Here is a 26,448-nt window from a genome sequence, read left to right as displayed (position 1 = left end):
AAGTCATTTGGGTTTTGATTCAAAAAGAAGAAAAAGGTTTACGCTCACAAACTCTGAGAATGAGATGATAGAAAGTAGAACTCCCAATGTGTTATCAGTATGTATAATAGCGTAAGAGGCTCTTACTGTTGAATATGTGGCTTCTTTTCAAAATATCTCATTAAACAAGAGGGCTTAGGTTAGAATCTATTATGAAACTCTAATGACCTGAGATACTTATACTGTGCTTCAGTTTCATTTGTAAAATGAAAGGCCTATTTACATAACTAAAAGGTCCCTTTCAGTGATAACTTTCAATGTCCTAGGTTTCCATGTGAGAAAAATAACCACAAGAGAATGAGAACAAATAAAACCATAACCAAACTAGCATACTTAAGGAACTACATAAGAAAAATCATTTGTAACTAGTTTTTTTTTTTTTTTTAAGCATAAGTCATCTTTCTTTCTTTCTTTCTTTGTCTTTTTGCCATTTCTTGAGCCACTCCGGCAGCATATGGAGGTTCCCAGGCTAGGGGTCAAATCTGAGCTGTAGCTGCTGGCCCACACCACGTCCACAGCAACTCGGGATCCGAGCTGCGTCTGCAACCTACACCACAGCTCACGGCAACGCTGGATCCTTAACCCACTGAGTAAGGCCAGGGATCGAACCTGCAACCTCATGGTTCCTAGTCGGATTGGTTAACCACTGAGCCACGACGGGAACTCCCATAACTAGAATCTTGACACCCAGTGGCTCTACGACCTGAAGGCTACAGGTTCTTACCTGAGCTGAAAAGGCACACAGTTCAGGGGTTTTAAAAAAAGGGGGTAAATATTTTCTAGTTATCTACTTTCAACTCAAGCCCTCAACTGTATGTATAAGTCTGCCACCCAAATTGTTCAAGAACCAGTTTCAATAAGCCTGAATACATCAAGTAGCCATCCTCCCTGGAGTATGTAGGAATAGACAAGTCTTATCAGAATGAGATAGGTGCTATCGCTGAAGAGATCTCTTCAGAAAAACCTCACTTCAGGAGTTCCTGTCGTGGCTCAGTGGTTAATGAATCTGACTAGGAACCATAAGGTTGCAGATTTGATCCCTGGCCTTGCTCAGTGGGTTGAGGATCTGGCGTTGCCGTGAGCTGTGGTGTAGGTCGCAGACACGGTCAGATCCCACGTTGTTGTGGCTCTGGAATAGGCCCTTGGCTATAGCTACAATTGGACCCCTAGCCTGGGAACCTCCATATGCCGAGAGTGGGGCCCTAGAAAAGACAAAAAGACAAAAAAAGACAAAAAAAAAAAAAAAAAAGCACCAATTAAAAAAAAAAAAAAAAAGAAAAACCTCGCTTTACTAGTAATGGTAAATGAAGACAAGAAGTTACAGATTCAACAACTGCCTCTTTAAGTATGATCAGTATGCCTTTTAGCTGTTAGGGAACGAGTGTTCAATACCCAAAATGTTGTTTTTCAACCTTCAAACTTAATATATGAAATATTCAAAGCCAGACTGTACTTTCTTTAAGAAAAATACAATAAATACTAAAGTATGATTTCAAATAATTCCTCCTCCCATCTCTAAATCCTAGATACCTGGGGCAATTCCCAGCATCATTAACTATACTAGGGGGAAAAAGAGAAGAAATGTTAACCACTAACCTGATTTTGTAAAGACTTTTTAGCTGTTGTATTACCACTTTTGCCAAAGCAAGGGATAATTACACCTGGGAACAGAATACCTTTGCATCGAAATTTTTAAAAAGGTTTTAATTTTTTATTGTCAAGTAAGTTACTTCCACAGCAAACACACTGCTTTGTTCCATCATAAACATTGCCAACTGATTCCAAAAGAACCTTTCCAAGAAAACACTTATTAGTGAGACTATCTAAAAAACAACACAACTTCAAAAACTGAGCTATAAATAGGGCAATGTGATGTTTCAGGAAGGATAAACGCTTAAGAAATTTAGTGGCAGCAAAGACCCACAAGGCAGAAGACTAACAAAGACAGTGAAATGGTATGTAAATGGCACAGGTCTAAGATACAGCTTTGTCACTCTGTAACCCTAAGAAACTCACTTTACTACTTCTGGGCCCATTTTCTCACTTACGAGATATGCCTAAATTAGAGATTTCTGTGTATCACCCAGTTCTAAAATGTTAAAGCTTTATGGTCACAAAGACACTGATGATCAAAAAAGCTTCCATAGGATATGCAACCTACCTTTCTACCATAGGAAATTAAATAGGGCCAAAGCCCTACAATCATTTTTATCTTCTAAATATCTCTCTCAAGTTTCCTTGTCTTCCCTAAAGTGACCACAAAGTACCTCCCCACTAAATCTAAGAAGCTATTATTATCCAATCTCTTGATCTAAATTCAAATGATGCTCTGAAATGAACACTGTGTATACACTTCTATCATTAATCTGATGTGTAAGGAAATCTAATCAAGGGAGTTCCCTGGGGGTCTAGTGGTTAGGACTCAGCGCTTTTATGCTGTGGTCCAGGTTCAATCCCTGGTCTGGGAACTGAGATACAGTATCAAGCCTCAGGCAAAAAAAGGAAGAGAAAGAAAAGAGAAAAACAGAAAAAAGAAAAAGAAAGAAAATCAAACCAAGAACAAGTAAGGAACTTCTCCACTATACATCTAGGAATGGGATGTTACCTAAACAGTAAATTAAGTCACTAAAACTTTCACATGTAACCCTAATTTACAAAATAGTGTCTAACCAACCTTTTGGTCATTGGCGATTGCCATCGCTTTCCCATCTGCATCCTGAGAGCAGTGGAGAAAAACAAGTGTCAAGAATTCCATTCACCAAATTAATCACTTTAATGGTGTTAGGTATCACTAATGGAGATTTTTCTTTTTTAAAACATGTTCAAAGATGGTCAGAAGTTAATGCTATGATTTAACTGGTCTGTTCTAGTCATGCACACATACAAAAGTTACTAGGCTTTCATTAAATAGTAATGACCACTGAACAAAGAAAACCCAAATACCCCCAAATCTGACTATCTCTTATTGTGGGTCCCTGAAATGAAGAAGTTACCAAATTCTAAACAAGCCCATAGCCCATCCCATAAGTTTTATCACAACTGCAGAACACCAAGACATTACCGAGGGGAAGTCTCTTTCTGGCGCTTTCGAGGTGATGGAGAGGCACTCCGGGAAGGGGTATGTCTCCGCCGCCTGCCAACCTCACCATTCTTCACGTGGGACCTTTTGGGTCGCTCGTCTTCTGAGGAAGAGGAGGAGCCAGAATCTACAACCATACAATAAATAAAAATTAACATTAGGTCTATGCTTAAGAATCTAGTTTTCTGAATCTAAGCAGAATATCTAAGTTAGCAAATCGAGTCCACTAACATTAGCAAGCACATACACAAGCCATCAGTTCTGAACAATACACATCCTTACTATTATATAATTAAGTTATACAAATCATTTCCACAGCACAATCCAACAAGACACAAGGGTCCCTAAGAATTTTAACAATTTTCCAAATAACTAAGTACAGCTTCAAAAGCATCTCAAGGATTTCCCTGGTGGCTCAGTGGGTTACAGATCCAGCATGGTCACTGCTGTGACAGGGGTTCAATCCCTCACCCAGGAACTTTCACCTGTTGTGGATGTGGCCTAAAACAACAATGAAAAATTGTTTTAAAAAAACAACAGGTACATAAAAAACAAAAAAAAAAAACAACAGGTACAATTACTTAATTCTTCTTCTTCTTCCTTTTTTTTTTTTTTTTTTTTTTTAGGACCGTATCTGTGACATATGGAAGTTCCCCAGACTAGGGTCGAATTGGAGCTGCAGCTGCTGGCCACAGCAATGCCAGATCCTTAACCCACTGAGCAAGGCCAGGGACCAAACCCAAATCGCCATGGATACTAGTCAGGTTCATTATGGCTGGGCCACAGTGGGAACTTCTGGGCCACAATGGAACTCTGCTATTAATTCTTATTATTCTATGCACTTATACTTTTGGCCACGCCTGTGGTACGCAGAAGTTTCTGGCCTGGGGATTGAATGTCCAACACAGCAGTGACAATGCCAGATCCCTAACCCACTGAGCCACCAAAGAAATCCACTCTATGTACTTTTAAGGCTACTGAAATTCTTACTAGGGTTTAAATAATTTACTTCCATATCCCAATCATTTATTAAACATACAAAATGCATGTGAAATTTCCTACAGCCCTGGTAGCAATCTAGGACTGTAAAGAGAAAAAGGCTGTTTGCATATGGTTTCCTTAAGTTAAAATAACAAGTCCCAACAACCCAATGTCCAAAACTTATATGCATTTTCAAACATTTCCACAACTAACATCATCTTCAACAAGTTCCCTTTAGAGATTCCTTAAACTATAAATACAGGTACTTTTTTGGGTAATAGTTTTTAAATATAATCTTTAAGGATTAGTCATTTACTTTTTTAAAGAGCACAGAAAAATGTGTATTTCATTATACTTCATGTAAGATTATATTAAATAACCAAAAGTAAAAATCACTGTTTAATTTGCTTAGTTGATATTTTACCTTACTAATAAATACAAGTTCATTTTGATTTTTTTTGGATTTCAAGGCAACAGAAAACATTTTCAGTCAATTTTAATTATTTTCCAGAGCGCTGATGTAATGACATTTTTTAAAAAGCTTTTTGAAAATATTTATATTCCAGAAGGCATCTCTTATTTAAAGTCATACAACTATAAACCAGTTCATGGAAAGAGTGGTAAAATTAAAATTCAAGGAACTATTTAAAGGGGGGAAGGGAGTTCCCTGGTGGCTTACTGGGTCAAGGATCCAGTCTTGTCACTGCTGTGGTACAAGTTCAATTCCTGGCCGGGGAACTTCTGTGTGCCCTGAGTGCAGCACACGCGTGTGCCCACACACTCATAAAGAGCTGCAAAAGCAGTATAGCTTTTAACTGATTTAATGCCACTGTGGGATGCTTTGATTCCCATTTTATAAATGAAAAGTACTGCCTAGACTCAGGCACGAATATCAATTGAGCTAATAAAATCAGGATTTATGGTTCAAAAAGCTGTGCACACAGCAAAGGAAACCCTAAACAAAACGAAAAGACACCCCACAGAATGGGAGAAAATCTTTGCAAATGAATCAACTGACAAGGGATTAATCTCCAAAATTTATAAACACCTTCTGCAGCTCCATACCAAAAAAAAACAAAAAACCCTATCAAAAAATGGACAGAAGATCTAAACAGACAGCTCTCCAAAGACATACATATGGCCAAAAAACACATGAAAAGATGTTCAACATCACTCATTATTAGAGAAATGCAAGGCAAAACCACTATGAGGTACCACCTTACACCAGCCAGAATGGCCATCATCAAAGTCTACAAACACTTAAGTGCTGGAGAGGATGTGGAGGAAAAGGAACCCTAGTACACTGTTGGTGGGATTGTAAATTGGTGCAACCACTGTGGAAAACAGTATGGCGATTCCTCAGAACACTAAAAATAAAACTATGATTTGATCCAGCAATCCCACTCCTGGGCATCTATCCAGAGAAAACCATGACTCGCAAAGACACATGTACTCCGATGTTCATTGCAGCACTATTTACAATAGCCAAGACATGGAAACAACCTAAATGTCTACCGACAGAGGAGTGGATCAAGATGTGGTACATACACACAATGGAATATTACTCAGCCATTAAAAGGAACGAAATATCAGCATTTTTAGCAACATAGATGGACCTAGAAATTATCATGCTAAGTGAAGTCAGCCATACAATGAGACACCAACATCAAATGCTTTCACTGACATGTGGAATCTGAAAAAAGGACAGACTGATCTTCTTTGCAGAACAGACGCTGACTCATAGACATTGAAAAACTTATGAGGAGACAGTGTGGGGGAGTGGGGGGTTGTACTTGGGTTGTGGGATGGAAATCCTGTGAAATTGGATTGTGATGATCATTATACAACACAGATGTGATAAAGATAAAAAAAAAAGCTGTGCACATACTTTTTAGTTCAGAAATTCCACTCGTAATTATTATCTTATAGGCATACTACACAAACAGATAAACATACACACACACAGACACACTAGAAACAGTCTAAATGTCCAAATAGGCAAGTGGATTATAGTATTAAAAAAATATTTAGGAGTTCCCGTCGTGGCGCAGTGGTTAACGAATCCGATTAGGAACCATGAGGTTGCGGGTTCGGTCCCTGTCCTTGCTCAGTGGGTTAACGATCCGGCGTTGCCGTGAGCTGTGGTGTAGGTTGCAGACGCGGCTCGGATCCCGCGTTGCTGTGGCTCTGGTGTAGGCCGGTGGCTACAGCTCCGATTCAACCCCTAGCCTGGGAACCTCCATATGCCGTGGGAGCAGCCCAAGAAATAGCAACAACAACAACAAAAAGACAAAAGACAAAAAAAAAAAAAAAAATTTAAATGCTGCAACTAGTGGGTCAAGGATCCAGCGTTGTCACTGCAGTGGCTTAAGCCGCTTCTGTGGCATGGGTTTGATCCCTGGCCCAGGATCTTTCACATGCCACAAGCGTAGCAGCCCCCTCCCTCAAAAGAAAAGAAAAATGATGCAGCTAGTAAAAGAAATGAGGTAAATCCTTAAGAACTACAGAGAAAGGTGTCCAAATATATTAAATTCAAAAGGCAGGCAATGATCTATGGTTTGAGCCTGTGTGCTTTGTTTTTTTTAAAAAATCCCATATAATTATACATGTATAGAAATATTCCTGAATAAAGTTTTGGGGAATAAGAATAAGGACTGAGAGGGAGTTCCTCAGTTTGTTGTGGCTCAGCAGTAACAAACCAGACTAGTATCCATGAGGTGGTGGGTTTGATCCCTGGCCTCACTCAGAGGGCTGAGGCTCCAACACTGCTGTGAGCTGTGGTGTATGTTGCAGCTGCAACCCCTAGCCTAGGAACTTCCATATGCCGTGGGTATGGCCCTAAAAAGACCAAAAAAAAAAAAAAAAAAAAAAAAAAAAAAAAAAAAAAAAAAAAGGAGGACTGAGGAAGGAAATACTTTCCCAATTTTATTCCTGTTTTACTTCTGTAACAATTTAAAAGAAAATTAAGTTTTGGGGTTTTTTTTTGGTTTTCCTTTACTTTTTAGGGCTACATCTGCAGCATATTGAGGTTCCCAGGCTAGGGATTGAATTGGAGTTGCAGCTGCTGGCCTAGGCCACAGCCACAGCAATGTAGGATCTGAGCTGCATCTTACACCTACACCACAGCTCACAGTCAATGCCGGACCCTTAACCCACTGTGCAAGGCCAGGGATGAAACCCGAATCCTCAGATACTAGTCGGGTTCATTGCTACTGAGCCACAATGGGAACTCCTAAAAAAAATTAAGTTTTCTGTAAGTACTTAAAAACAAAACTCCAAAACTAACACTTCCTCCTAACATTCCTATGTAGGCACAAAAATATTTCTCCTAGGTACGCTTAATACACTTCAGATTTTTTGCTGTTGTTTGGCTTTGTTAGGAGCATGTGGAAGTTCCTGGGCCAGAGATCGAACCCACACCCAAGCTGCTGCAATGACAATGCCAGATCCTTAACCCAATGCACCACAAGGGAACTCCTCCAATGTTTTAAAGTATTTTTATCAGGATATCCAGATAGGAAAAATGTAACCACTGTCCGTACCAGATGAAGATTGCTGGTTCTGTCGTCTGTATTGGCGTCTCTGCTGCACAGAATCTGCTGCAGCCATTTTGCCACCTTTATCTTCTTCTGAAAGATGGATGCATTTAGAAAGTGTTTCTTTAGTTATGCATACAAAAAATGTTACCTATTTGAATTGGGAAATGCTCTCAAATCTTTATCTGGTTGGGCGAAGCAAAATAGTTATATATATGAAGGAGGAGATTAAAATGCTAATTTAGACTTTTTTCAGCAAATGTAATAAAAATAAACTTATTTAGGCATTTGCGGCAGTTTAGGCTGGGTATCAAGCACTTTTAAGTATTATATCAGTTAACCACCAAAGACCTAAAGGATGGTACTGTTTTCTGCATTTTGGAGATGAAAAAAAGGTTTACATAAACTAACTAAAACAAACAAAAAGCAGGTAGTAGTGAGGCTGGGATTTAAACCAGTTGGTTTGACTTCAAAGACCTAGGTCTTAACCATTAAGCCATATCTTATATCTTTAACTAGAATCTAATTCAACTTAAAAAAAAAAACAAACCAAAACTTACCCGACTCGGATAATTCTACTTTTCTAGGCTTGGGTGCTGGTGAAGGAGACTCTCTTTTCTCAGTACCTTTATGTTTTGTCACTAAAAAGAATAAAAAAACCCGCACTTACATACATACAGAAACAAACAAAAAAGCTATGCATCTTCTTAACAGTATGGAAAGAAGTGTGACTATTCTCCTAAATCATTTATTGACAATTAAAAAGTTCCTGTAAGACACTGTTCTTGTTACCTGAAGTAGAAGCAAGAATTTGTAAACATTTGGTGAACCGCCTCAGAAAGTTCTACAATGGGAATTCCTGTTGTGGCGCAGCAGAAACAAATCTCACTAGGAACCATGAGGTTGCAGGTTCAACCCCTGGCCTCGCTCAGTGGGTTAAGGATCCGGCATTGCCGTGAGCTGTGGTGTAGGTCTCAGACGTGGCCTGGATCCCACATTGCTATGGCTGTAGTGTAGGCTGGCAGCTACAGCTCCAATTCCACCTCTAGGGTGGGAATCTCCATATGCTCCCCCCCCCCAAAAAAGACATAAGATCTGGAGTTCCCATCGCGGCTCAGGGTTAATGAACCCACGGCACAATGGGTTAAGGATCCAGCACTGCGGCAGATTTGATTCCAGGCCTGGGGAACATACACATGCCTCGGGGGTGGTAATTATTAAAAAAAGAGAAAAAAGAAGTGACCTCAACCAAAATCTGGGATATGAATCTAAGACACTAGTTCTATGGCACAGGCTTTTAATTTCTAACAACTACTATCTGTTTATACTAGCCATCCCTTGCTTCAGTAAAAGTCAAAAGGGTATATACGGATATAATCATTAGCCTTACCCTAGACTGACCTATAACATCATTTGAGAACATCCCTCTAAGAACTAAACTTGAGGACAATATGATGCCCTCAGGATCCTTAAACCTATTTTTTAAAAAATAAATCAACTGCCATGGAATACTTAACCTAGAATCTCGATACATTTTATTATATATACATATTCTATCTTTGAAGTAATCCAACTGAAGAATTAATTTACCACAATACTTTTTTTTTTTTTTTTTAATCGCCACATCAGTGGCATGTGGTAGTTTCAGGGACTGAGTTCGAGCCTCAGCTCTGACAATGCCGGATCCTTTTTAAGTTGCCACATAGGGCTGGAATCAAACCCACACCTCGCACCTGAGCACCAACCTGAGCCACTGTAGGCGGATTCTTAACCCAACTATGCCACAGCAAGAATTCCAATTCTGTAATCACCAATTGTGATATATAACAGCAAGACTGCATTTAAAATCTGCATTTTAACAAATTCAAAGAAATAAAATGGAAATGCCTTTAAAATTTTAAGAACTTAAAGATATTTTTCAGGTCAGTTTTTGTTTTGTTTTGTTTTGTTTTGGCCAAGGTGTGCAGCAGCTTGAAATGGGATCTCAGTTCCCAGACCAGAACTGAACCTTGGATGCGGTGAAATAAGAGAAATCTAGAGGTTAGGATTTGGTGCAGTTAAAGTGCCAATCCTGGAGTTCCCGTCGTGGCTCAGTGGTTAACAAATCCGACCAGGAATCACGACGTTGCGGGTTCAATCCCTGGTCTTGCTCAGTGGGTTAAGGATCCGGCGTTGCCGTGAGCTGTGGTATGGGTTGCAGACGTGGCTCGGATCCCGAGTTGCTGTGGCTCTGGCAAAGGCCAGCAGTTACAGCTCGGATTTGACCCCTAGCCTGGGAACCTCCATATGCTGTGGGTGTGGCCCTAGAAAAGACAAAAATAAATAAATAAATAAAAAGTTAATGTTTTATTATTAGTATTCAAGGGGCAAACTATCATGAAGCCTGAAATCTCCCAAGTCAACTGAAAAACCAGAATTTTAAATTTACTTCAATAGTCCTATTAATCATTAATCTTACAGACTTACTCAAAAGATCACTTGCAAAGGTAAGTCTGTGAACAGAATTAGTAAAATAATCATTAAATGCTGACAGAGCACAATTTATATGGCTATACTGACCGAAACTCAAAATTATCACCACCACCTTAGGCATAGATACTCTGTAAACAAACTTCATTCAATATTCCACTGACTTCAAAGGACACTATTTTATGCACTGAGATAACGCCAATTCAAGTCTGACATGCCACTGATTACAAAAAGCCTCCTGAGGACCCTTTCAGGAGAGAATATATATTGTACTCCAGATAATTTACCTCTAACTCTCCAAAATACTTTTTTTGCCTTCCTCCCATTCCATTCCCCCACAATGAACAGCAGAATCGTACAAGTCCTGACTGGTAACTACCACATGAAATACAAAAGTAAAATCTATTACATTTTAATGGTACCACTGTTCTTATTAGCAATTGAGAACTGCAAAAAAAAAAAAAAAAAAATCATACTACTGAATACAAAAACTTAAGAATTTTACCCTACCTTCTATGGCTCTCCTCAAGCCATTAAAACAGGTCTTTTTAAGTAGGAGAGTTGGGAAAAATATAGATTTTTCAACTTGGAATAAGGATCCAAATTCTAGGCCTGGCTGATTGACCTTGACCAAATCACTTAACCTGAGAACCTGTTTCTTGGTAACACTCTCTGAAGTCTTTCCCAGCTCTGAAATTCCATTACAAAGAGCTGGGATCATTTTACTGTAAAAAGCTATTTATTTTCCAAGTAGTTAAAACCAATATTCAGCTTCAGTGGATTAAGGGCAGTGCAGTCTTTTTGGCTGGGTTTTTGTTAGGGCACAGAAGACTATCCTGTAATTCACAGGAATATTCCCTTGTCTTTCACTGTGACTTCTCTCCTACGTAGGCATCCACTGTGACTTGTTTCCAAAAAAGCAGCAGCCCATTCCCCTTGACATTTCAAAACACAAATTGGTACCTGTGGAGACCCTAACAAAGAAAACAAAATAATTTTTAATGACCTATTTAAGAACTCAAGTCTTTCTGCTCTTGTACTTTCATTACACTTTGACTATACAATGTAGATAGAAAAATTCTAATTTGGCGTTCCCTTGTGGCACAGTGAGTTAAATATCTGGTGATGTCACTGCAGCAGCCTGGGTCACTGATATGGCTCAGGTTTGATCCCTGGCCCAGAAACTTCCACATGCCGCAGGCACAGCTAGAAAAAAAACCTTATAATTTGATGTGTTTTTGCAAAGTAACAAATAGGAACATTCAAAAGTTGCCATCAGGGAGCCCTGGAAACAATCTGACTAGCATCCATGAGGATATGAGTTTCATCCTTGTCCTAGCTCAGTGGGTCGGGGATCCGTCACTGCCATGCCATGAGCTGTGGTGTAGGTCGCAGACACAGCTTGAATTCCATGTTGCTGTGGCTGTGGTCTGCATGCCAGCAGCTACAGCTCCTATTCGACCCCTAGCCTAGGAACGTCCATATGCTGCAGGTACAGCTCTAAAAAGCAAAAGAAAATTAAAAAAAAAAAAAAAAAAAAAAGAAATATTCATGCTATTTTTTTCACTAAAGAACTTTCTGGCTCTAGACAAAGGAAACAAAGAAATATTCATAAGTATAAAAACTTCCTAAGAGGAGTTCCTGTCATGGCTCAGCTGTTAACAAACCCAATCAGTATCCATGAGGACCTGGGTTTGATCCCTGGCCTCGCTCAGTGGGTTAAGGATCCGGTATCACCATGAGCTGTGGTGCAGGCCAGCAGCTACAGCTCCATTTGACCCCTAGTCTGGAAACCTCCATATGCCACAGGTACAGTCCTAAAAAGACAAACAAAGCACTTCCTAAGATTAAAAACAAAACAAAACAAAACAAAAAACAGGTGAAGACAACAGGCATCAGATTTGGTAATGGTGACTGAAAACTATTTCGAGCAAAAAGTAATATAGGACATGGTACAATGAAAATACGTGATCCTAGGACACCTCTCCCACACTTAAGCCTGAACCTAGAAGACGTAAAGGTTTCTCTATTTTCAGCCAGCTGCCTAAGTCTAAAGAGCCAATCTAACAAAAACGTTCCACATACTTATGTTAACAAATTAACCTGTTAAAATTCAGAATATATTACTCTTTACAAATTACCATTACCTGCCAGTCCCCATTTCATTCTGACAGTGACTACAACTCACAGTAACAGAGCTCAAAAGAAAAATTTGCTTTTCTAACTATCACCACATTGTACTTGTGGGGGTGAGGGTGAGGTGAACACAAATGCAGCAAGAGGGTGCTGATTAGAAATTCTGCTCTCATCAACTTCATAAAAACCTATAGTCAAGATTTTGGCCATCCCTGTTTTCTTCAATTATAACTTGAAAATTTAATGTGATCAGAGCAACCCCAGTATATTTACAGATTGCTCCTTAAAATTTAATTACTAAAACAGTTCTTTTAAGATCTCCCCCCTTTTCCACTACTCACGTATCAGACTGTGTTTATAATTCCAGCCCTAAGCACCAGAGGCTCAATTCAAATGGCCACCATAGTTTTTCTCTCTGTGATTTAATGCTGAAGAAACAAGCCCCAATAGACCACAACCTTCACTCAGACTAACTTGGCATTCTACTTGCTTGGTTACCTGGCAGGATCACAGATCATAAATTCCTCAAAAGTCAATTTGCAGAATAAAGCAAGGACAACACTCAAAAGGACCCTGCCTAGAGCCTAAATTAAAAAGCAGAAATCAGCTTTTAGGAGGACACCATGTCCAGCCCTGGGGAGTACAATGTGGCCAAGAAAGAATTAAAACAAAATATGAAGTCCTCAATTAAGGTATCAAACAAAAAATCTTCTGGGTTAAAAAAAAAAAAAAAAAAAAAGTTAACTGGTCTCATAATAATAAAATGTTCCCTTACCATGACAACACAAACTTCAGTTAAGTTACCTCAACTCAAACAGCCCACGCCTGGTAATAGCACATCTCTCCACCTACTCAACGCCGAGGGCATGCTAAGAGCAAAACGCTTTACCATGTAGACTCCATTAACAAACCCCAAGAACTTACAGCACGAAAGAAAAGGTGAGCTTCTCAGCAAATTTATAAAAACATCACATACGAATATTACCCAGCTACTTCATACTTTGACAACAATGACGACTAGGTATTTTGTAGCCAAATGAACAAAGAAAGAACATATTGATTTTTACCTTTACCTGAAGTCCTCCCTGGAGAGACAGAAACACGACTCTTCCTTGTACGATTTGACTGCTGGGGTGTTGGGGAATGACGAGTTTTTGGTGGTGGAGTTGCTGGAGGTGAGGGCCTATGCCTTCGCCTTGGAGGACTTGCTGAAGGAGATAGCCTACGAGTTTTTCGAGGGGGGCTGGATGTCCTCTTTGGAGCCTTCTTTGGCGGTGACCGGGAACGAGACGAAGATGATGATGAGCTACTTCCAGACAAGGATGCTGATGAACGCCTTCTTCTGTGGAATAAAGTGCTCATATTCATTAACTGCATACGTACCGAGAACGACCTTACAGGAATGTACAGTTTACACAAAAATACAGCTATTTGTATCCAACTTTTGAGTTTATGTAGCTAAGCACATTAATTTTTTAAAGGGAAACAACACCATAACCTAGGCAGGAAACAGCTAGTTCTGAGACTAACTACAAATAACTTATTCTGATAAATGCTTCTGTTTGATTTTTATTTCCAGCTATAAAATATGTCCAGTGCTACAATATAATAACTAGCCAGTCTCTTCCTTCCTTGGAATAATGAGTGTTTTGGAGTTTGCATATAAAATTTGGATGGCAAAGTATTTTTTCACTCAATAATAAAATGTCAACCTTTAGGCTGCATTTTTAAAAAAAAAGATGTGCAGGATTAGGAATTCATTTAGCTACATAAACTTAGAAGCAGGGGCCTCTCGAATTCTGCGGCAAAATTTGTGGTAAGTTCTGTGCAATTATGTGTACCTGCAGAATTCACCTTTGGCGGAAGAATTCCTGAGAACCTGAAAAAAAGAAACCCTACCTTAAGTGTGAGATAAAAACTGGCTGAAAGGGAATCTTACACAATCTGCAAATTATTTGACTGCTAAATGGCTCAGTAAGCAATTAAAACACACTTTTTGCAAAACTCCAATGTAAGAAATAGCTGTTTCCACTAATCTTCTACTAGAAAGCAGTAGCTCTACTTTTCTAAGGAACAATCATTTTTAGAAAAGTATGACGCCTAAACTGGCTGACCATTTACATCCTTAGTCTTATTTATTTATCAATGGTAACATCAATTCCGTAATTTTTAGCAGTAGTTATAAAAAATGGTTCAATAAACTCGAAAACCAAAAACTCTGTCCTAAGTATAATCTGAAGCATAATTATCAGGTCCTTCCAAAAACAGGTGAAATGTATTGTCAAGAAAGCACAAAACTAGAGTTCTCGCCATGGCACAGTGGGTTAAGAATCTGGCATTGCTGCAACTGCACATAGGTTGCAGCTATGGCTAGGATTCAGTCCCTGGCTCAGGAACTTCCACATGCCTTGGGTGCAGCCATAATTTTTTTTTTTTAATTTAAAAATTAAAAAAAATTTAAAAGGTACAAAGCTCTGCTACCAGTACACCATGCCTCCACTTTGGGCAGATGTAACAATTTTTCTATTACAAGTGATAGATTATGCTAATTTATTCATTTATTGATTTTTCTTTTTAGGGCCACAACTGTAGCACGTGAAAGTTCCTGGGCTAGGGGTCAAATCAGAGCTGCAGCTGCCAGCCTACACCACAGCCACAGCAACACCAGAACCAAGCCACATCTGCGACCTATGCCACAGCTTGCAGTGATGCTGAATCCTTTAACCCACTGAGCGAGGCTAGGAATGGAACCTGCATCCTCATGGATACTAGTTGGGTTCCTAACCACTAAGCCACAACAGCAACTTCCACCTTATGCTAATTTAAAAATGATTTTTAAAAAGGAACACTGGTATTGACAGGGTTACTTTTATGCGGCCTCTTCAAATTGCTAACAATAGTTATATCTATGGAATGGGACTGGGTAACTCTAAGTTCGTTTTACTTGTTTTAACTGTTTATAATAACTGCTCACTACTTCTTAAATATGAAAAAAATCTTTAAGAGTATAAATCAAGTGAATTATTTTAATACTGGTAGAGCAATCAACTGGCTCTGCAGTCATCTATATTTAGAAGCTAATGGTTAAAACCCAAAGAAAGGGTAAGGCAGCCAATTCCCTTACTTGATAGGATTTCTTGGTAGCATCTGAAAAGATCAAGGTTAACACAGATAACAAGTATCAATAAGATAGTGAATTTGTTTTTAATTTTCCAAATCTGGATTAGTGTTGCTTAGCATTGCACAAGTAACAGCACTACAACCTCAAATGAGGATGATCTTTATAAGACATTGCTTAATACCACTCATGACTTCTTTTTTCCCAGGATGACACTAATTCAAAGATTAGCCTAAAACAAATATATGGTCACTTCCAAAACAAAAAACCACCTCTCACCGTCTCACTGGAGATCTACTCCTTCTATGCCTTGGTGGAGGAGGCATTCGTCTCGGTGGAGTTCTTCTTCGAGGAGATGGCCGTCTTCTTGGGCTTGGCCGCCTTCTAGGGGAGTATGATCTACCATAACAAACAGAATTAGAATCTGAATAAATCTTGAGCAAGAACAAACACCTTGACATAGTTTTCTTGACAACTACATCCAAAAAACGGTTTTCAAGGGATATGAGTGTGTAGATTTTTACAGACCATACAAAGTGCCCTCAAATTCTCTCTAAATTCAAAGTTTAACATTTGTGCAAAATTTTTCTACTGCTTTGAAATAATTTACCCAATTCTATCTAGGAGAGTTAGCACATAAAATTTAAGATCTAGGCAGATATTACAGCCATTACCCACCTTGATCGGGATCTATGGCGCCTTCTAGGTCGAGTATGAGAAGGAGAGCGAGAACGTGTCCGGGATCTTGACTTGGAACGTGACCGAGATCTTGGTCTGGTCTTCTCCTTTTCCTTTTCCTTTTTGGAATTCTTCTCTGGAGAAGGTTCTTTAGGCTCTGGTACAGGTTCAGGCTTGGGAACTTTCAGGATGTCACTGTGGGGGGAAAAAAAGCTTACTTTCCCCCTCTTCTCAGAATCCCAAGTCATAATACAATGATACAAAAAGTTTATCTTTCTTTGGTTTTCAAAATTCATGAAGATGTCTAGAAAGATATATACACATCAGTAAAATTCAGTGAACAACCAACAATTCTAACCACATCCATTTCTTAAAACTGCAAAGTTGTCCATAATATTGGGACGGGGGCAAGTTACAGTATATAATATTGGAAATTAAAAAAACAGCAGATAACAGTGGTCATCTTGGGGGCATTTTACTTATACTCTCCTATACAATTTAAATTTCTCAACAATCTAACTTTGTAATTTAAATAACCTAAAAAGAAAATTAGTAAGCTTACATTTCTAACTCAGAGGTACACCTATTTACACTCACCGAATAACAGCCTAAAACTGCAGACATTTATTATGTACTTGCCTAGTAGAAGTGGCCTCTTGTACTGAAGGTTCTTTCACTTTCACTGATGGCTCTGGGAGCTCCGGAGTTTTTTCCTTCTTCTCTGGAGCAGGGGAAGGACTCCGGCTCTTGGTTCTGTGACGGGGAGATCGAGAATGACTGCGCTTTCTCTCTCTCCTGACAGGGGAAGATCGTCTTCTAGGGGAAGGAGATCTGGATTTGCGTCTAGGATGAAAGCAATTTTTTTCAGGTTTTTTGAATAATGTGGACTGGGGAAGAGGGTCAAAAGAAGTGAGATTAATCTTTTTAATTACACTACTGTTGTTTATATCTGAGAAGTTCCCTATGGAAATAAGATATCCTATCACATTTACTTAAGAGGAAAAAGGCCAAGAGAAAACCAGAAAAACAAGCAAATGAAGATTATAATATTCTCCGAAATATACCAGTTACAACATACTAAGGATTCTAGATTTAGGTTCTTAATCACCTCCAGAAATGAAGAAAGCAAAGAGCAACTTTTCAGAGGAAGAGGGTGCTTAAAAGGAAGGAAATATAATGAAATTAAACCCAACAAAACAGAAATTGGATGCAGACAGATCCCATCAGAGTTCATCAGGTAGAGTCCAAGTATTCTAGGATAACATCTGCTGCAACTAAAGCAATATGTTCTTCCGAAAAGAAGCATTTCAAACTTGGCTAAGACAGCTTTTTTGAAAGAGAAGCCTTTCCATTTCAACAGTAGTTTCCCTAACCTGAAGTAAAACAGCAGACCTGATCCATCAATAGTCAAATAGTTACCATGATTTGTGCGTAACTCTAGGAATAATACTGCTTCTCTGATAAGCAGCTTTTTTTTGGGGGGGGGGGTTCTTCTCAGGGCCGTACCCTCAGCATATGGAAGTTCCTTGGCTAGGGGTGGGAATCAGAGTTACAGCTGCTGGCCTTATACCACAGCCACAATAATACCAGATCCAAACCTCATCTGTGACCTACACCACAGCTCACGGCAACGCCAGATCCTTTAACCCACTGAGCGAAGCCAGGGATCGAACCTGCATCCTCATGGATACTAGTCGGGTTCATTACCGCAGAGCCACTGAGAAGGACTCCTGATAAGCAGCTTTTAATATCAAATCTATAAATGAAGGGGACGAAGAAAAATTACTTTCTCCCTTTACTAATTCTGGCAGATTTATGAAGAAATTAAAATTAGCAGAACTCTAAAAATGAAATGTCTAATGGAATTCTCACCCTTCATCACAACTACAGAAGCCAAATCATGGATTTTATTTATTTACTTACTTATTCTACTTATTGGCCATGCCCTCAGCATGTGCAAGTTCCCAGGCCAGAGATCAAACCTGCACCATAGCAGCAACCCCAGCCACTGCAGTGACAATGCTGGATCCGCAACCCACTACACCACAACTCTTGAATCATGGATTTTATAATGGGAAACTTGGGAGTTCCCTTGTGACCTAGGAGTTAAAGATCCCCCCTTGTCACTGCTGTGGAGCAGGTCTGGTCCCTGGCCCAGGAACTTCCACATACAAGTGCAGACAAAAAAAAAAAAGGTGGGGGGGCTAACCAGTCTCAGTGGAAGGAAGAAAGCAAATGACCTGTTTTGGGTTCAGAACAATCACCTAAGAAAAGCAAAACAAGAGTTCCCTTCTTGGCTCAGCGGTTAATGAATGCAACTAGGATCCATGAGGATGCAGGTTCAATCCCTGGCCTAGCTCAGTGGGCTAAGGATCCTGCTGTGAGCTGTGGTGTAGGGTGCAGATGCAGCTCAGCTCTGGCGTTGCTGTGGCTGTGGCATAGGCCAGCAGCTGTAGTTCTGATTGGACTCCCAGCCTGGGAACGTCCATATGCCACAGGTGCAGCCCAAAAAGCAAAAAAAAAGAAAAGAAAAGAAAACAGAATCAGGTAAGTATAATATAAAGAGCTAATGGGCATAGATTTCTAATTTAAAAATGGAGAAGGAAGAACTGGAATACATTAAATAACTCTGCAGTAGAGATTGGCACAACACTGTAAATCAACTGAACTTTAAATACAAAAGAGAACAAGACATAAAGAGTAATAAAACTTTGAATCAATGGAAAAAATAATAACTCAAAATAATTTAAAGTAAAGCAATATGAATGAGAAGTCTACATTCTGATTTAAGAATTAAGGGTTGACTGATTCACCAAGATTTAAGAGATAATTATTACAGTCAAATGATGATCTGTCTCAAAAGATGAAGTATTTTGGCCCAGAGGCAAGCAATAGCTCACCATGAAAATTTTATGATAGAAGAAATTTCCTGAACAGTGCTATTAGCTCCTTTTTTAATTATTTTTTTGTCTTTTTGCCTTTTCTAGGGCCACTCCTGCAGCACATGGAGGTTCCCGGGGTTGGGGGTCTAATCGGAGCTGTAGCCGCCAGCCCACGCCAGAGCCACAGCAACTTGGGATACGAGCCTCGTCTGCAACCTACACCACAGCTCACGGCAACGCCGGATCCTTAACCCACAGAGCAAGGCCAGGGATCGAACCCGCAACCTCATGGTTAGATTCGTTAACCACTGAGCCACAACGGGAACTCCAGCTCCTTTTTTTTTTTTTTGTCTTTTGTCTTTTGTCTTGTTGTTGTTGTTGCTATTTCTTGGGCCACTCCCGCGGCATATGGAGGTTCCCAGGCTAGGGGTCCAATCGGAGCTGTAACCACCGGCCTACGCCAGAGCCACAGCAACTCGGGATCTGAGCCGCGTCTGCAACCTACACCACAGCTCACAGCAACGCCGGATCGTTAACCCACTGAGCAAGGGCAGGGACCGAACCCGCAACCTCATGGTTCCTAGTCGGATTCGTTAACCACTGCGCCACGACGGGAACTCCTCCAGCTCCTTTTTTAGCTGTGTAACTTTCTGCATAGAGAATACTCTAACATACTCATAAAATATTAGGTATGTATGCAGATTGTCCTGTACCTTCTTGGGCTTCGAGATCTCTCCCTTTTTTCTCTGCTGCTCTCTTTTTCTTCTTTATCCCTCTTATCCTTGTCTTCATCTTGCTTTTTCATAGATGCTAACTTTTCTTGTTCAATCTGTAAAGATCAGATTTTCAAAGTAAAACACAATCGAACATTTACAATCAACAAGCAAACGGAAAACTGACTGCACATTGGATAAACACCAATACTATTTGTCGTTTCATCAGCCTCTGCTTTCAACAAGACCGTTCTTTCTTCATCCCCGCTAAAGGTAAACTTTAGAACTAGTAATGAATAATTCAAATACTTGCTGAAAATTAATACTGAATGGCTTAACTAAAGAAAATGGCTGTTTTCGGAGTTCCCATCGTGGTGCAATGGAAACGATGAGGAACCATGAGGTTGTGGAGTTCGATCCTTGGCTTCGCTCAGTGGGTTAAGGATCCGGTGTTGCCATAAACTGTGGTGTAGGTCGCAGACATAGCTCGGATCCTGCACTGCTGTGGCTGTGGAATAGGCTGGCAGCTACAGCTCTGATTGGACCCGGAGCCTGGGAACCTCCATATGCCGCAAGTGCAACCCTAGTAAGTTTTTTTCTTTTTTGTATTTTCTAGGGTCACATCTGCAGCATATGGAGGTTCCTAGACTAGGCGTCTAATCTGAGCTGTAGCCTCTGATCCCTCTGAGGCCAGGGATCGAATCCGCAACCTCATGGTTCCTAGTTGGATTCATTTCAGATGCGCCATGATGGGAACTCCTTTTCTTTGTTTGTTTGGTTTTTTTTTTTTTTTTTTTGATTCCTAGTAAGACACACACACACACACACACAAAAGAAAAGGCTATTAAGCCTAGCCAGGACATGTAAAATTTTAAACATCTTAACAGTCTGGATACTGCTCTCTCAAATAAAACATTACAAAAAGGAAAAGGCTATTACCTGTCTCTGTTTTATTTCTTCTTTCTTCAGTTCTAGGAAAGCAGAAGGGATTCCAGCGATGTTTTCCTGTGCACTTAAGAGCAGGGGCCACAGTTCTCCCATAAATTCTCTAGCATTTTTTCCATTCAAAAACCCAGTCAGGTTGATTTGCATCATTTTGGAATCTGGATTCTGCAAAAAGACATGACAGGAAGAGAAACAGGTTACTCCAAAACAAACCAATCAATCAACCTAAAGCTCATTTCAATTAGTATTTTTTAAGTCTATCATAGGGGCTTAGAGATATATATATATATATTCTTTACTATTTTAAAAATAGCTTTTTCTAGTAGTTTCTCAGCAATATAATCACTAGCACAGATTACCAAATTCTCTCTCACTCTACCAAAAGCTATCAGAGCAGCCTGTTAATCCTTTGTGGATTTCATAAGTATTTTTAGACTATGTGGCTGTTAGTGGGCCTTACATTTATTAACTTTAAAAACCATCATGGAATATCCACAAATTCTTGTGTCTGCTAACAAGTGTTTGCCTGTCTGGAAATTTTCCCTCAATGAGAAATGGAAAAGTACACAAACTGTTCACTTTTCTAACACTGTAGATAACTTTCTACAAAATATCTACTGTCCAGTTATCAAAACTAACAAGTTATGCATGCACTCTTTAACTTTTGAAGACTAAGCTGAAAGCCTGACTTCTATATAAGGATAACCTATTATAACAATGCTTCAAATTCTCAACTGTCCACAAAGGGCTAAGAGGTCAAGACTTCTCAAAAATAACTGGGTTTTTAAATGCTAAATCTGTTGGTCAAGCAACAAGGTCCGTATAACAAGCACAGCTCAATAGCACAAAGCAAGTACAGATTCCAGGTGTCTTCAGTTTCTTCTTGGAACCTTGGGGGTTTGGAATCGCCAAGTCCCCTGTAGAGAAAGATGTTCCCTTGGCTTGCTTCCGACTCCCTACTGCAACTCAACCACCTTGAGTTTAATGTTATATCATTTATCTAAATTGCAAAAGACGAACAAGCAATAATGAGTACACAACCACAAAAAAAGAAAAAATTGTTTTAATAAGTTCTAAAACTTTAATCTCATGCTCACTACAAGGGGAATACTACCAGATACTTAGGTTTTAAAAATGCACTAAAATACAAATCAGAAAAGCATCATCCAATAAAATCTATCTAATCATCATTTAAAAAACGTTTTCCCATATTCCTGGTTTTCTAAGTAAAATGTATACATTTTAAAGAAAGCACTTTCTTAAAAATAAATATTTAAAAATATCCAAAACAAAACGTAATTTTCAAATTATATTTTAAAAATAGAAATACCTTATCAGTTGAAATGCCAACTGTTCTGTCAAAACACAAGGGCGAACTCTTTGGGAAAAGGATTAACGTAAAAGTAAATGCACATTGGTATATTTGCCAAAAGTTTATATGGTACACATCTTACTGTCCTTTGGGTTGCTGTTGCAAAATAGCAAACTATCTTTTATTAAAATTCTTTTTAAACATCAATTCTATTGCCATCTCATATCATCTCATGTATGAAGAAAGGAACAATTATATTAACTGGTTCTAAAAATACTGTCAATTTATTTCAGTCTGAAGTTAACTATAATGTAAACAAAAACTCTGTGCCTAAAATGTAATTGATGACTAGCTGACATGCAGCTACAACTAAAAACTTTAGTTCTTCGATTATTTTAAAAAAACAATATCCAATCAAATCAGAATTGCCCCTCATGCTTCACATAAAAATCCATCTCATAATAGTACTTTAAAGAGCAGTGTACAGATTTACCCATTGCTCTTTCCTGTTTGTATTTTTTGTTGTTGTTGTTGATGTTTGGCCACTTTACACAACTCACCTCCAAACACACACTGCATCATCAAGGGAGTTGGGTCAGAGCGACATTGGGACACTCACTCTGCTGTGACCTAATAAGGTGATGGTGCTATACTTCAGACGCAAGGAATAACTTCCATTTTGGTTCAGGCCTTTTAAATCATAAATCACATTATCATTAGAAAATTGCTGTCAAAGTAACTTAACATGTAACAGCAAAATTACAAACAATAAGTTTGATTTTTCACCTGTGTAGCTTTCAAAACTATGTACCTTCACTAAACTTCCAGCCTTAATAGTTGTTTACAAAGTGAATTCTTTTCACAAAAAACATTGTAAAATAACCCTCCTATATTTGTACTCCATAGAAAAATTCAGTTTCCATAGATTCACAACATTATTTCACATATTCAGAAATAAGAGCCATTTGTTTATTATTACCTTCACTTCCAGCTGGTTGAATATAAACTCAATCACAACATCATCTTCAAATCCAAGGATTTCTGTTACTCGTTTTGTTATCCAAGGCTTTATAACCTCCAAATTTACTTTGCTCATGTCCACCTGATAAAATATGCAAGTAATTATTACTGAGTACAACTTTGCAATCCTAAAAGAAAACTCACATAAGAGTCCTGGCTAAGTTCCTTTTAGCTTATGAAATACTTTGTTTAGTTTGGTACAATTTAGCTCATTCTTATTTGTTTGTGCTATTCTCTGTTGTTACTAAAAGGTGGAAAATGTTTGACTATAAATGTTTCCCCTAGTATTCATGTGACAGTGCATCTCCAAAACAATCCCAAAATGTTTGAATCAACTGTGCTACGTAAAGGTGCAGAACACTTTATCCAGTATACCTTTTTTTCTAGACATTCTGCGAATTTCAGCTGCTTCAGTAGCTTCTTTTGTTTGTTGCTGAACCGATTATCCTGTTCTGCACTTGTTCCCTGAAGGAAGAGAAACACATTCCAATCAAGACCTCAAAGTTAAATTCCTGCTTTTTATTAGCTAATGATGGCTATGACCTTTACAGTCAAAATAGGATAATCAAGTAAAGGGAAACACCAAAGTAAAGAGAAACACCCTAGCTCATATTCATAGGTACAGAATGCATACTCTTTTTCCAAAGTAGCTAACATTTTGAAAACTGGATTGTATTTAAAAAACACAAAACATACATTCATTGTATTAAGTCCAGCAATATAGAATACAACATAAAACACCCCCCTCACAACCAAGTTTGCTATGTATCTTTTTACACCCCTTTCTATGCTAATAAAGCATTTAAGGGGTTTTTTTGTTTGTTCAAAAGAGAGCACTTTCTATACTTTACAAACGAGACCATTTCATCCTCTTCTGAAAGCCAGGATCATCTTACAAAATTATTGTGGCAATGCATATAAACACAGAAAAAGGAAGAACCTAAGACTGTATGTTAAGTTTTCACAACTTGAAGAACTCAGAGTGCATAAAAAATAAAGGTCTACCATATAAACTCAATTTCTGCAAACAAACTGGAAAAAAATGAGAGCTTACAAACATACCAGACCATCAAGTAACCACCAGACTGCATTTTGTCATTCCTACTGACCCAATTAAACCCGGATATACAATGTGATATGAAATCTACTGATTGGGAGAGCCTCCTTGCCTGCCAGCCTGTATCTCTCGCAAGCGCTTTTTATCTTAACCCACTTCTTGCCCATCAAAAAAAAGAAATCTACTGATCAGTTCTCAGAGTTGGCCACTAATCCTTTGGAAAGTGATCGAGAAAATTCTTTTAAGAAAGTAAAGAACCTGATTAGAATCCCAACTCTGTCACTATGTAAACCACATGACCTCAAAGCAAGTTACTTAACCTGTCTGAGAAACTTTCCCTAACTTGCTAAAACCTACCTCCCAAGGCTGAGAATATCCGAAACGATATACATAAAGTAACTGGTGTGTGGCAGAAGTTCAGCAAATGAAAGGTACTATTTCCATCTTAACTGAAAAATTCAGTCTATTACTCGATGGAAGTGTACTAAAAGAATAACTGCCCTAAAATCTTTAATTCAGAGCTCAAATCTAATCAACTTCTCTAAGAACCCAAGGCAATATATAAAACACTGCCCTTTCCTTCCAGATTTTTACCAACACTAAAAGCAAATCTCATTCTTAAAACAGCCACTTTGTTCTTTTTCTGTTGGAACTCTCTTCCAAGGGAAAGTGACAATAACAAGAAAAAATTAAAAGAACAGACTTGTTTCAAAAGAATACATTCAGACTACAGGATATGTTGAGTATTTACCACAAAAAAACTTTGATGGAAATCACAAAATGGAGAGTTCATCTGCAGTGTGAAAATTTGATATAAACTCACTGGAAACGATCATTACATAAATAACTATAGTACTGTTTGCATAACCTAAGAACAATCAAACAACCGGCTGTATCAAATTCTTGGAATAACACTTCAACCTTTAATGAAAAACTAGTTGGCACATTTAAAGCCAAGACAAAAGGCATTTCAATGCTAGCTTTGGAGTGTCAAGACATATCTTAAAGTCCCGGTCTTACCCTCTTTTATCTTTTCCTTTAAACACACAGAAACTGCATGTAACATGCTCCAGGGAATGGAAAGAGCCAATATGCACTACAGATTCTGACTTAAATCAACTGGTCTCTATATGGTCCGTTCTGCCTTAAAAAGAATTTGCAAACTCTAGTCCAATCAGTGTCACTTCCCACCCATCGAGATCTCGAATGGGTCCTACGGGAGTGTAAAAGGGGACCAAAAGAGTCCAGCACGCGCCCGGTAAAAGTATGGGCCCTGAGGGCCAACTACGACGAGAAAACGTCCCCATCTCCAGGTGATGGGCGAGAATCAAGAGGAACCTTTTCACCAAAAAGATTTTCAAGAGAACGTTCACAGGGGGTGGGGGGCGGTGAGCGGGAACGAAGAGTAGATCCACTCCATACCCCTGCCTCCACAAACGCGCATACTTTTTGTTGCACCCTCTGCCTGGAGTCTCAGACTCAAACGTTCTAACTACAAATTATCTGCATTCCCCTCCCTGAAGGGCTATCAAATTGGGCGGGAGCTCCCGCGAACTCTGACCCGGAGCCTTCGGGAAGGCTTAGACCAAGAGGGAGGGCGCGCGAGGCGCGGGGGGAGGGGGTTTGGTGCCCGCTTTCTCAAGAAAAGCGGCTCAAGGCTGCTTCCGGTCCTCTCACCCGCTCTCCTGAGGCGGTACCCCCAAACCTGTCCTCCCCAGGGCCCTCCTGCCGCCAGTCACCTCAGGGTTTCCCTCCGGCCTCCCCCCAGGGACTTCCTCCTCGCGCGTCCGCTAGGCCCCAGGACCCGGTGGGGCGCGCGGCTCTCCCTGCAGGCCCTGCCAGGGAGGCGGGCGGGAAGGTACCGCTCAGGCCCATTCCCGCCGCCATTTTCCGGCGACCGTCGCTGCCGCGTAGGGGGGACGATCCCGGAGGAGGAGACTGCGCAGGGGCGCACCGGTCCCCGCCGCAGGGTAGTGGGGAAGCGTCCACTGGCAACGAGGATCCTCAGGATCTTCGAAGTCTCCGCTCGCTGGCCACCCCATCTCGAGTTTAGGCCTCCTGCTGGGCCTTTTCGATAAGCCCCTCACCTCACCCCAGATCCCCGCGCTCCTACTTACGCGGAAGAATCCCGCGTCCATCTTGCTGCCTCGCTCGGAGATCGCTCCCTATCCCAAGGTGCACCGCGCCACCGCGACGGAGGGCGGGACCGGCAGGGAAAGCCGAGCGCCGGGACGCAGCTCGCGCTGCTCCACCCGCCCTTCCAGCGGACACGAGGCCGCGCTTGCTCAGTGTGGAGAGCGCTCGCCAAGTGTGCGCACGCGCGTTCCGGGAGGCGGGCTGCTACCGGACTCCGAGCTTCTCCAGTGGCCAGTCCTTGAGGAGAGCCTCGCGACCACAGCCAATGGGAGCGAGCAAGAGAGTGTCGTCCGGTCGCCCCGCCCTGCAAAACCTTTTGTGGCGCTTAACCAGCCTTGTTCGCTCAG

General features: G+C 40.0%; 1 protein-coding gene across 50 annotated transcripts in view; it reads right to left on the bottom strand.

Moving 5' to 3' along the window:
* SRRM1 (serine and arginine repetitive matrix 1) overlaps positions 1-26,129 on the bottom strand; it is a 38,643-nt gene extending 12,514 nt beyond the window's left edge. The window contains exons 1-14 of one of the 50 annotated variants that reach the window (XM_021095579.2): positions 26,083-26,129; positions 23,284-23,373; positions 22,868-22,990; positions 22,449-22,578; positions 20,571-20,741; positions 19,632-19,747; positions 16,676-16,879; positions 16,037-16,231; positions 15,638-15,757; positions 13,308-13,582; positions 8,196-8,276; positions 7,642-7,728; positions 3,101-3,245; positions 2,714-2,755 (exon numbers count right to left, since the gene is read on the bottom strand). In XM_021095579.2, coding sequence (XP_020951238.1) covers positions 2,714-2,755; positions 3,101-3,245; positions 7,642-7,728; positions 8,196-8,276; positions 13,308-13,582; positions 15,638-15,757; positions 16,037-16,231; positions 16,676-16,879; positions 19,632-19,747; positions 20,571-20,726 — 1,421 coding nt within the window. In that variant the 5' untranslated portion in view covers positions 20,727-20,741; positions 22,449-22,578; positions 22,868-22,990; positions 23,284-23,373; positions 26,083-26,129. Of the gene's footprint in view, positions 1-2,713; positions 2,756-3,100; positions 3,246-7,641; positions 7,729-8,195; positions 8,277-13,307; positions 13,583-15,637; positions 15,758-16,036; positions 16,232-16,675; positions 16,880-19,631; positions 19,748-20,570; positions 22,579-22,867; positions 22,991-23,283; positions 23,374-25,704; positions 25,858-26,082 lie in introns of those variants that run through there. The other 49 variants (XM_084963325.1, XM_084963327.1, XM_084963334.1 and 46 more) reach the window with 49 other exon arrangements.
* Positions 26,130-26,448: the final 319 nt, after the last annotated feature.

This window comes from Sus scrofa, chromosome 6 (genome assembly GCF_054392235.1).
Source record: "Sus scrofa isolate SSC_HxYL_T2T_F1_AM1 chromosome 6, Sscrofa_HxYL_maternal_Yorkshire_Landrace_v2.0, whole genome shotgun sequence".
Classification (NCBI taxonomy): Eukaryota; Metazoa; Chordata; class Mammalia; order Artiodactyla; family Suidae; genus Sus; species Sus scrofa.
Note: the sequence above shows the minus strand (reverse complement) of the source record. Positions and strands in the feature narration are given on the sequence as shown.